Source organism: Coloeus monedula (genome assembly GCF_965178545.1).
Source record: "Coloeus monedula genome assembly, chromosome: 3".
Lineage (NCBI taxonomy): Eukaryota > Metazoa > Chordata > Aves > Passeriformes > Corvidae > Coloeus > Coloeus monedula.
The window spans coordinates 40,926,298-40,938,642 of record NC_138783.1 but is presented as its reverse complement, the minus strand read 5'-3'; the positions used below and the strand labels follow the sequence as shown (position 1 = coordinate 40,938,642).

At 41.0% G+C, this 12,345-nt stretch overlaps 1 protein-coding gene across 1 annotated transcript in view; it reads right to left on the bottom strand.

Moving 5' to 3' along the window:
* ARHGAP42 (Rho GTPase activating protein 42) overlaps positions 1-10,084 on the bottom strand; it is a gene marked incomplete at both ends in the record, with an annotated part of 144,051 nt that extends 133,967 nt beyond the window's left edge. The window contains one exon of the mRNA XM_082278463.1: positions 9,931-10,084. Within this exon, the coding sequence (XP_082134589.1) occupies positions 9,931-10,084 (154 nt within the window). The remainder of the gene's footprint in view (positions 1-9,930) is intronic.
* Between the last annotated feature and the right edge of the window lie 2,261 nt (positions 10,085-12,345).

The following is a 12,345-nucleotide window of genomic DNA, read 5'->3' as shown; positions in this document are numbered from 1 at the left end:
ACCAAACTGCACTATTTTTCCCTACTTTTAACCATCAGGCTTGGTCAATAATATGCTGAAACTGGGAGAAGAAAAAAAAAACAGGAGAGGTGAAGAAGCCATATTACATTTCAGTATGTGCACACAGTTAATCAAATATTAATATGCCCAAAGATTATTTTAACCCCACCTACTTTGTTGTGGCTTAAACCAACTCCTATTTAACCAGATCTGATACCAATTGAAAGCAGCAATTCTTTTCCTTGGATCTGTTTTGTACTATTGCATCTCTGCCTGGTCCCACTCTCTGGCTCTTCAAAGCACAACTCAGATGGAGAAACCAACTAATAAAATACTGAAAATGACAAAGCCCAACTCTTGATGACACTGCCTTTTATGCAAATAGCACATACCATGAGATGAGATTCACAAAAGCATTTCTGAGTACACAGAGCGAACTGAAATTTTTATTATAAGCTAACTATTACTTTTTATTAAGAAGCCATTAGTTTGTTTTTCTTTTTCTGTACTAAAACAGATTCTTCATAGTAGTATGCAAGTTAGTACAGCTTCATACAACATCCTGAATTGGATGAGACCCACAAGGCTCACCAAGCCCAACTCCTGGCCCTGCACAGGACAAGCCCGAGAATCCCAACATGTGCCTGAGAGCATTGCCTTTCAAGCACTTCTCGAGCTCTTGCAGGCTTGGTACCATAATCACCTCCTTGGGGAGCCTGTTCCAGTGCACACCACTCTCTGGGTGAAAAAAACTTTTCCTAATACCCAACCTAGAGGTAAAATATTTTATAAATACTTCTTATTTACCCTAGAAGGTAAAAAACTTGACAATACTTCGTGAATGAACAGATGTATTTTTGCACAAACATGTTTCAGCAGTATCAGTCTCTCAAATGTTCTCATAACTTCTGCACTTCTCCAGAATAAGGGGATTTTACCACTCCTACAGCAAAGCTCAAGTCTTACTTATTTCAAGGTTTCCCGGAAGGTAAGCGACATAGCTCTATAGCTTCCCTGTGTATGTAGGCCAACTGGTAATTCACAAGAGGAGCACAGAAAGTTATTTATTTTCTTTTCTTCTTTAAGTATCATTACACAGCTTGTTTTAATGGCAGTGGTTCTAGACATGAAAAGGCTCAAGAAGAGAACAGGCTCAGAGCACTCTTTTTCAAAGCAGCAAGTTTCTTCTGCATGCTCCCTGCAACCTAGAAGTAATTTTAGGCTTAGAGGAAGATCACCCCTCTATAACACTCACGGATTTAAACAGTTTATACAAATAGTAAATTCCACAGAAGATGAATTCTTGTGTTCTCCCTACTCCTACCTCTCTTGACTCCTCCTCATCATTTGTAAACAAAGGCTAAAGGTAAATAAGGCAAGACAGAAAAGGGTGAGAAGATGGAAGGAATGGACTTACAGAGGAATGTAAACTTTTTGAATAGCAAGGTCCCAGTGTTCCAAAGGCCTCGACAACACTGATAATCTAGGAAGGCATTTGAACATCAACATGCACCCCTACAACATCACATATCTCTCTGTTCTTTCATTTAAATATGATCTGCACTTTTAAGAACTGCGGCTTTTAAGAACTGATCTGCACATATTTACACTGACATTTGGCCACTTCTTGAAATTAATCTAATTATTACAGCAGGAAAAAAAAAAAAAGTTTAAATACATCCAGTTATCCCTTGTGCACTTTCGATTAGCAAACAAAGAACTCAGCTGACTCAAAGGAAATGTCTTTACTATGAAACCCTACCCCCTGTATTGCTTGTTTTACCAAGGATTTGTGGGGTTTTTCCATGCATGGTGGTGAGATAGTGGCAAGGGTGAGGACATAGGGAAGAAGAGCAAAGATGATTTTTATATCTGATCATTTTCTAGAAGCAACCAGGTTCTTGCCCAGGTATTTCTGTGCAGAAAGCAGCAGGAAGAAGTCATCATAAAAAAATTATATCCTTAGAAATCTAAACAGGTCAACTGAATGACCACCTCATCTAAGATTTACTGTAAAAGAATTAAAAATTTGCAACTTTTTAATAATTCATTCCCCTGTTCTTTTCCTAAGTTCACCTGTCCCTATCAACAAAAACAGAACAATTCTCAGTCATCAAATGCCTGGACAGCAGCTGCTTTTTAGGAACCAAAATGTTTCTCTTCCAAAGACAGAAGCATGGAAAATACTTGGAGAAGAGCTTTATTTGGTTCAAGGCAAGGTAGAGGCGGAGGAGTACTGCAGAGGTGGCTTCTGCAAGAAGACACCAGAAGCTGATCTCCTGTCAGACTGATGGTTCCACAAGATCAAATCACAGAATCATAGAATACCAGGTTGGAACGGACCTCAAGAGTCATCTGGTCCAACCTCTTGGCAAAATCACAAATTGATTCTTCTTATTGTTACCTGTTTTATTTTTCATGATGTTTACTTTAAGTAAATGCTTTCACAGTAGAAAATTAATCCTAATGGTGATACCTACTTTAATTTACATAGTATCTTCCAGAGACCAAGAGTACGTTTGTAAACAGACACTACAATCCACATCTGGCGGGCAAACCTCTCTTTAACCAACCTGCAATTCAACTAACATCAGTAGTAGGAAAAACTATATGACAGAGGCATTGCAGCACCTTGTATCCTGCCTTGAATATTGAGCTAAAAGAAAAGACTTCTTAAGACGTACAGCATTTCCATACTGTTTTCCCATGTCAGAACTATATTAAGCAAAACACCAGAGTGCAGTAACATGTTTAAGCTTTTGTGTCCTGTGAAACACAAGTCTGCATAATTCAGGAGAGGGAAGTGATTTAAATTGATAACTTCTGACTAATCTGGAAAACTACGCTGTAACATAGCCTAGAGTTTATAACGTGCTGTGAAATGTATCTTTCTAATGAAAGCTATTTGCACTTCATAGGGTGCCAATGGGAGGTTACATTATTGCCCAACAGTACTTCAATTCCATATTAACATGGAAGAAGGTCAAGTTATTTTTCTTCAGTTTAAATATATACTTCATTGCTACTGCCTGTAAGATGCTGAGACTTTTTCGCCTTTAATGACACACTTGAGGAAGCCATAATACCACATAATCAAAAGAGGACCGTAACCATTGATTTCATTTAATGATTGATGTTCTCACAGAATATGAGGAAAGATAAAACTTACGAAAAATATTACGCTAGTTTTGTTTTCCCTACTTTTAAAGCTCTTGAAAACTTAAAAGTGAATTTTAAAAGGCATAGAAAAGAGCTACTAAAATGACCAAGAAACCAGAGAACCACTTAGAAGAGAGGATGAGAACAGCTTGTTCAGTCCAGCAAAAGGATGTGATTATTCACCAAGCAAATCCAAGTAAACAACAGTACAGAAATGTTGAGTGAAAGGAAAATTAGCATAAACAAGTTTGAATTTCCAGATTAAATTTATTTTTAATGAGGTACCCAACTCTCAGAGTAACAAGGTTCTAGAACAGCCTTCTAGCAGAAATAGAAAGGATAAAATTGTTTTTAAAATGGAATTTGACAAGTAGGGATTACATTAGGTAATACTAGCAGGAGACTGGATTTAATAAAGTAAATCCATGACACCAAATTTCCTTATATTCCAGATTTATTTATAATTACAGTTTTGAGAATATAGGAAAAATAGAAAGACAAAGATATAGCACTGGCTTATTATTCAGTAGGAAGAAAGACTGTATTGTCCTCTGTATTTTTTTTTTCTGCAGAGGATGAATACGAAGTTATTTACTATAACAGGAAACTGCAAATTGCTGTAGCACTTCTGCCCACAAAAACCCAAGAGATCTGGACAAGTTCAGTGATCACAGCATCATATTTTCCATTGTAGTAAAGACAATATTCCTCAAGCAGCTGGTCTCTTATTAATATAATTCATTTATCTTATTCATAGCAAATGAAGCACATAGTAGACAACAAGCCAACTGGCCCATTAAGAAACAGATTAAATTTGACCTTTTAAAGAAATCAGTTTTAAAATCCTAATTAAAATAAAAAAATCCACAATATTTTCTTCAAGCAGAGACATCATTTCATATGGCATTTGAAACTCAAAACTGCTCCTTCGGTAGCCTGACATAATCCAATTACAAAGTTTCTCTAAAGAATACCAGTTTCAATATTAAGGCTTAAGAACACCCATGTTGAGTCATTCAAGGTCTTTGTTAATACAATAATCGTTACTGACAGTATGGAAATTCACTTGCAGGTACTACTGGTTCAAAATGAAACACCATGTGATGGCAAGAAAATAATGCGCTCTGTAACAGTCCACTAGATCCTGGTATTTGTTTTCTTCACATATATTTGGCTAAAGATAATATGATACAGACTGCAGCTGCTTTAAACACTAGAGGAAGCAATTAAGATCCTTCTCTGGCCACCAACCAGCTTATTGTTGGTACCTCTGCATAAAAGGCAGAATACTGATGGAATTGTTTTTGGAAGTTACATCCATAATCCACAGATAATGCAGACACCAGCAGAGGTTGCACAGGACCCTGCAAATGCCCATCAGAAGTAACAGAACAGCAATGGAACAGATAACTTCAAAAAAAAAAGACTAATGGCAATGAGTAACTTCCTTTTAGTGGGAAAAAAGAAAATGTAGTCTCTCACTGCAAATACTAGTTGTAGGACAGGGCTGAAGTAGATGTGATGACCACACATGTGCTCCATGAAGCTGCTGGTGACTATTGTGAATGCTTACTTACTAAATAAGTGGGAATCTGGGAATACCCCAGAACAACATAGATTATATGGTCTAGTTTAGTTAGCATCACATCTTTATGTATACAAAGAGGGAAACATTTTTTAAAATTGGGAATAATATATTTAGGGACTAAGAAATCTACATAGATAAAGGAGAACGACTGCTATCAAACTTCAGCAATTACTACTCAATGAACTCAGTCTTGCTTCACTTAGAATCTGGAAAAGACATTGCAAAGACATAATCTCATGAAAATATGTGAGGCTAAGATATCTGGGAAAATGCATGTCTCTGGAAAGATACAAAGGTTTTGTTTTTTACATGAAAAAAAATCCCCAAAGACATAAAAATATCCTAAGTTCTTATGCTGTAATCTTGTCCTTTTTTTTTTTTTTTCCAGGCAACTAATCCCCAAAATTTCCCAATGTATAAACAGGTTCATCACTGTACTTTTATAATTAGGTTTAATAGAGACGAGAATCATCCCTGAAAACCCTGAAATACACCAAGCAACTTAATACAGTCTTTCTTTGTGTGAAATTTCTATAAAACCTTGGTAAATAACACCCCCTTGCAACCCTTGCAAAAGACAGAATTTCCATCTTGTTTCTCCTTGTGTCAAGTAGTAAAATAAAACTAACAACTGCTACTAAATTACAAAATCCTAAAGCTATCTGCTAAACCTTATTTACATTACATGTATATATAACACCATAGCTCTGCATTACTGTTTGTATCATACTAAGACTTGAAAAAGTATAGTATTACTTAAAACAGCTGTAAACCTACTGAACTTTCAACCCAACTTAACCCAAAACTTAGGCAGTTCTCATCTGAACTATATAAGTGAACTTGATAGGACTTATGATGGAGAGGGCCTCAAAAATCAGAGGGAGAAACAGAATGCTTCTGCACACAGTGAGCCATAAGATCACCTGTACACAATGCATGTCACTTTTCTGGATTGTTTAATACAATATTCATTAACTTTGGCAAGTCAGTAGTCCTATTATGGAAATTAAAAGCATATAAGTAGTTCTGTAATGGAATTTCCTATATAATCTATAGGACAACACCCTAGACTAGGTTGCTTTTTCAGAAGACAACTACAAAGAAATTTTAAAGTACATGACTGGGAAAAAGTACAGAAAAAAAATAGACCTGATGCTTTAATTGAAAACAACCTGCAATCAACAAGAAGGAAAAATATCAATTCTGCCTTAGGAGTCATTCTACAGCTGGACCTCACAATGTGAAGCATTTAGGAATATGCACTTTAAACACGCACCTGAAAGATCTATTAAATTAGGTGACTGAATAACTTATGAAATCAACTGTTACCTAATAATCAAGAAGGTCAGTTGTAACAGGAAACCATTTTTTCTAAAAAGTTTTTTACCCTCTTAATTCCAAAGTTAACAACAAAAATCCTCTTCTGAGTGCACTAAAAAACTGTATTTGCTTATATATATGCTTCTACTTAAATGTGCCTATACACAGGGCTAAATCTCTGTCAAAAGAAAAATTTTTAATATAATAGGAAAGTCTATTATATGCATAAACTAAATCTTTCAAGAGATACTAATGCATTTAGTACCTCAGCTGATTTGAAAAAGGAAGTGTAGTCCATAGCTATAAATACTAATTGTAGGACAAGGCTGAAGTAGGCATAATGGGCATATGGATGGGATGCTAACACCCAGCTAAATTGAAACATATCATCTGTGTTGTTCTGGGCTACTCACAGAGTCCTGCTTATTTAGAAAGACAATGAAACACTGCAAAAAATGCTAGGAAAAAGCTGCTGATGATTTTATATCAATCCTAGCTTTATCAGTTCCCACTGCATTCACAAGAATCAACTGCTGCTTCATGGAACACAGTATTACAGCTCTGCATGCTACTTTGGAAACCAGCACTCTCCAGAATTAATGCAGCAGAACCACATCAAAATAAAGTCTGACTCATTTTAGGACCACTCCAAATAAAATGCAATATATCTGCATACTACACTGAGCCTATTTGTTCTACCTTCAATTTATGTGGAATCTGTCAGGTATTTATAAACATTGCATTGTTAGAGTATCTTCAATACTTGATTGTGCAAATATTAATATTTTGGAACATTTGTAATACAGAAGTTCAATTCTACCTGAAAAACCATGCTAGAACTTACATTTAGCAACCTTTAAAATATTATTGTGTTTTCTAACTGCATTAAGTCAATTTCACTGTCTCTTCTCTATGAATGGTCAGGGATGACATGTTCCAAAACTCATTTCCATTGAAGCTCTGCAGCACAGTCCAGATTTTTTTACCCCATCAGAACTGATCCTACAAAATGATGTGTAAATAAAAATCCTAGATCACCTAGACATAAAACATGGTAAATAATGCCTGTTTTGCTTCTGGGCTTGTAGGTTATTAAATACTCAAAAATCAAATCAGAGTTATCACTAAACTCAACTACTTCACAGTTTGATTTTCAAACACAGTTAAAGAAATTAAAAAAACTGAAGGCTGGCATAAGTATTCCACACTTCACTGACTTTAAAGGTGAGTAGGAGTAGCTAATTTGCTTAAACAAATAAAATTTCTGTGCTCTAGAAATATACAATAGTGTTACTTGCTGTAACAGGTACACTGTTCTTGCCGCATCTACAACAGTCTGCAGAGAATAAGATCAGGATTTCTAGTTTGTTGAGAAAAATCCAGACATTTCCCCAGTGGCCCTAACATGGGAATTAAGGCAATATTCTATAGAAGGCACAGTCATGAAATTAAGGGATTTGAAATGAACAAAAGGACAAACATTTCCTACTGTACCAGAACAGACTTTATTTTTCTAAGGGTAAAAAACACACAACATTCTAGATCTGTATACAGGATACAATAAGCATTGTGTCAAATAGAATAACATTTAAACGACAAGTTTTAAAAGTCATGAGAACTTACAAATGAAGTAGTCATTACTTAAGAGAGAAATATTGTTCTAAATCCTGCAAGGACTCCTAAGTGTTCTCCCCAAAACGAATGGGATTACTCACTTCAGAATGAGGGTTCAACTTACTTCTCAAATACAGTATTTTTTCTACTGCAATCTGTCTTTGACACTCATTGAAGGCTTGGGTTGGAAGGGACCTTAAAGATCATCAAGTTCCAAACCCCCTGCCATGGGCCAGGACACCTCCCTCTAGACCAGGTTGCTCAATGCTCACCCAACCTGGCCTTGAACTTTTCCAGGGATCAGGCATCCACAGTTTCTCTGGGCAACCTGTTACAGAGCCTCACTACCCTCACAGCAAAGAATTTCTTTCTAATATCCAATCTAAACCTACCCACTCCATTTAAAGACATTACCCATTGGCCTATTCACAGCATATCCTTGTAAAAAGTCCTTCTCTGGCTCTTGTATGCCCCCCTTTAGCTACTGGAAAGCTGGGAAATTTTTCCCAGAGCCTTCTCTTCTCCAGGCTTAACAGCCTCAAACTCTCGGCCTGTCTTCAGATAGCCTAAGAAGAAAGTTGTGTTTGTTCATATTTGATCTGGAACCTGAAGCGGTCAGGTCTCACTGCTAGTCGAGGTCAAAAAAGTACTGATGTGGTATCCTAATCTGTCATTACTATTTGTGCATGCTATTTTATAGGACCAGGTTTGTAATAGTAAGTTTTTACTACTTAAAACAAGCTCAGACTTTCTGTTACACGAAGAAAGCTTCTTAGCAACAAGAAAGGCTTAAAGTACAACTAAAACTTTTTTGCCTGAAAAAAAAAAAAGTACCAATGAGTTTTTAGAGATACAGACAGACTGATACACACACACATAAGCAATATTTCTGTGTAATCGGTCATCTCACATCCTGTGGGCATGGGTCCAGGAATTTATTAAATCCAGTATAAACTCACGTAAGATATTAGGCTTGTACCCAGCTACTCATTAAAACTTTGATGTGCCCAGAAATACATGGACTTATATGAAAAAAAACTCTCAAAAAGACAGGAGCTGCTTTATGTAAATGCAATGCTGTAAATACACGGTTGATGCATGAACAAGTATAATTCAATCCTACTGTTGGGTAAATAAAATCCTCACAATTTTTTACCTCCTAGGTAAGGACACAATCTTTGGGTTTAGACTCCAGGTTAGAAACAGTTCTTAAGAGCTCTTAAGAGCTACAGAGCTCGGAGTAACACCTGTCCCCTGTCCACATAACAAACGGTACTGCTACCCCTAACCCTACAAAAACCAGCACACGATGTCCATTTGGCAGATGTTTTTAAGGATTAAAGCGATTCTTTCCTTTGACTGTCTCACCTTGCAAAAAGAGATGCTGTAAGTTACTTCTCTGCTCTCCATGAAGGAAAACTTTGGGCAACAGGTGACTTAAAGTCTAGTTTTATCTCTTAAAGTCAAAAGTGACTTAAAGACAAGTAGATGACAAGGTTTACAGGTCGGGAGGACAAACCGAGTCTAGTGACGCTCCTGGGCAACTCCTAGCTTTCACTGTATGATCTTCAGAGCATGACTGCCGTTTTCACGCCACAGAAAGCTGTCACTGCTCAACTCACAGACTTTTAAAAGCACTACACTGTTCGTGTTTATCTCTGCTCTCAGAACCTTTCAAAATACATAAAAGTTAATCTACCACACGAAGACGCGTGAGTATGGGGGGGAAAGATAGAAACACTCCGTATAAATTCACTTCATTATCTTGCTTTGCCCACTTATTACGGACATCTTCGTTATCTGAAGACACGCAACTAGCAGCCGGCGTGCCAGAAGAGACCCCGCCGCAATACTCCACGCCTGGTCCGTACCGTACAGCGATCTGCACCGCGACTTTCCGCCCCAGCCCCGACCCCGGGCTCTGCCCGCATCCCCAGGCGGGACCACCTGGCCGGTCCGCGCCCCGGCGGCGCCCCCGCGCTGCCCGCGGTCCCGGCGGGGAGGGCGCGGCCGGGCCCCCGGGCCGGGGCAGGGCCCGCGCCTCCCCCGCTCCCCGGGGACACCCACCCGGGCCCGCCGCAGGCGAGGCGAGGCACAGCAGCGGGAGCGAGAAAGGGAGGGCGCGGGGCAGAGAAAGTTGAGGAAGCGCCTTTCGGCGGCTGCCGGCAGGGGAGCCCGCGCCCGGCGCCCATTCAAACAAAAGAAGCCCCTTCTCCTGCCAGCCACCCCGGTCCCGCCGCCCGACTCACTTCGCAGGGCCCCGATGAGGAGGCTGCCGTCCTTAATCAGCTCCTTGATGAATTTGTTCGTCCTCTCCAGCTCGATCTCGTGACACTTGAGGCGCTCCCTGAAATCCGGGCTGTCCAAGTAGGAGTCACTGAACTCCAGCGTGGGCAGCCCCATGGCAGCGGTGGCGGCCGCAGCCCCCCGGCCGGCGGCGGAGGGAGGGAGAGAGGAACGAAGGGAGGGCCGCGCCGAGAGACGGCGCCGAGGGGAAAGCGGGGGAGCGGCGAGGCGAGGCGCGGCTGCCGCCTTCCCGGAGAGGCTCCCGACCCGCCGCACCGGCCCGCTGGCAGCGGAGGCGGCGCGCTCCGGCCGCTGTCACCCAGCTACATTGCTGCCCGCGGAGCACCGCGGGCTCCCAGCGCCGCCGCCCCTCCGCCGCTTCCGGCAGGGCTCACTCTTCCTCCCTGCCCGGCGCTAACTCCAGTGCGAACCTCCCCCGGCCCGACCGAGGAATCCCTCCTCCTCCTCCTCCCGGCGCGGCATGCTCACATGCCGGGGACGCGGCCCGGCAGTGCCCGCCCCTCGCTCGCCGCCCCTCCGCGCTCTGCCCTCCAGCGGCGGCCCGGCCCGGGGCGAGGTGGAGGGTCTGCGGCGCTCTGTGAGAGCCGGCGGTCGCCTACTCCTTTACCACGGGCTTTGGGACGCCCAGAGCAAAGTCGGGCAGGAGGATCCACCACCGGGGCACGGAGGCTCAGGGCCATTGCAGAGGGTGCGCTGCAAGGAGGCCGGTTTGTGTCGGGGTGAAGCGGGGGGAGCAGCCGCGCTGCTGGGGCAGGACCGCTGCCAGCCCGGGGGCTCCTGCATCAGCTGGAGGAGCCGCGGGAGCCGGGGCCGGAGGCGGCCAGGCCGAGCGGGCCTGCTCTGGCAGCGGATCCTCCTGGCACCCAGCGCGGCCCCGGCCAGCCTGCCCCGTGTGCGTGTTCGGCCTGCGGCGGAGCAGCGCTCCGAGAGACGGGCAGAGACAAAAGATGGGAACATCCGTGTTCTGCCATGGCACTTGGTTGCTATGAAGGGGATACAGCTGAGCCAAATCCATCCTAAAGATGAGCGTCAGGAAACTGCAAGCATGGTTTCTACAGCGAAGTTGGGTTCTTACAAGTATGTGGGCAGGCTTATCACAGTAAACAGAAACATTTTGGTTGATTCTTGTATGTTTATCTGGAGTGGTTTATCCAGGCATACCGTGTGAGTATGTAAGTATGTATACAAATGTGCATACTGGATTTGAGGAGACCTCTCTCGACATCTTCAAGTCGGCAATAACTCAGTTGGAAACAACCATCAAGGCATGGCCATGAAAGCAATTGTGCTTCAAGACAGCCCACCACTTGCCAAAAATAGCTTTCAAGAAGACAGCCATGCACACAGTCCTACCAAGTCATTCAGTCTCCATGTTTACACAGTTGAATATGAAAGTGGGGCAAGGCTCAAAGCTCCTGCATGTGGTAATTCCTTGATATAATTTGTTTTTCACACTTCTCAAGTGTTCATCAATGCTTACTTCTTTGTAATCACAGTAGATTTTTGTGAGTGTCAAAAATGCAGAAGAAACACTGCAATTTCTAGTAATACTGCCTGCAGAATTTGTTGAAGTGAAAAAGTAATAATTCTGTTTTTACAAGGCTGAGACTTCCTCAGAACAGTATCAGAGTTAGCTCTCAATGTTGATACTAATAGACCTATTGAAGTCTCTTTTAATTCACAGTGATCACAGAACTCTGCTCCTTAACATGTTTCCTATTTTTTGGATAATAGGAGGAATAAGACTGAAAAGGGCTGCTTACTTCCATGCTTTTGCAGGCAGTAACATGCAATTTCACTTGTAGACTAATAAACTTTATATAAAATCCAGTTGAACTACTGGAAGGATGTTCCAAATCGATCTTTTTTTTTGACTGTTAAAAACCTAATTTTCAGTCTACATATATTCACAGAGTCATTTTAGGCACAGTTGTTCACCCTTCAGTGTCATCTGCACCTGAAAACATTCTTTGTCTTCTACTGTGTTTATTCTTTGATGTAGTTTTAGAATGCAATAATGTCATCTCTAACTCTTCCATACAATACCTAAAATAAATCAAAGCTTTCTGTCATAAAATAAAATATTAATTTCCTTCTTTATTCTTGTTGTTCTTGTCTAGATCTCTAAGTTTGATTTGATCCTACTTCATCATGGTTTACTGAAATTATATGCAAGACCTTGTTCAGTCACATTAATGACTATGTTACTGAACTAAACACCTTTGATGAAGATTGCATTTGTCTATTTCACAGCAAAATTACTACTGTACTTCACTAAATCTCTTAGATCTTTCTTTTTTCTGCCTTCAACTAGCAGATTCCAAAGTGAAAACAGAAATACTCGTTGGTCCCAAAAA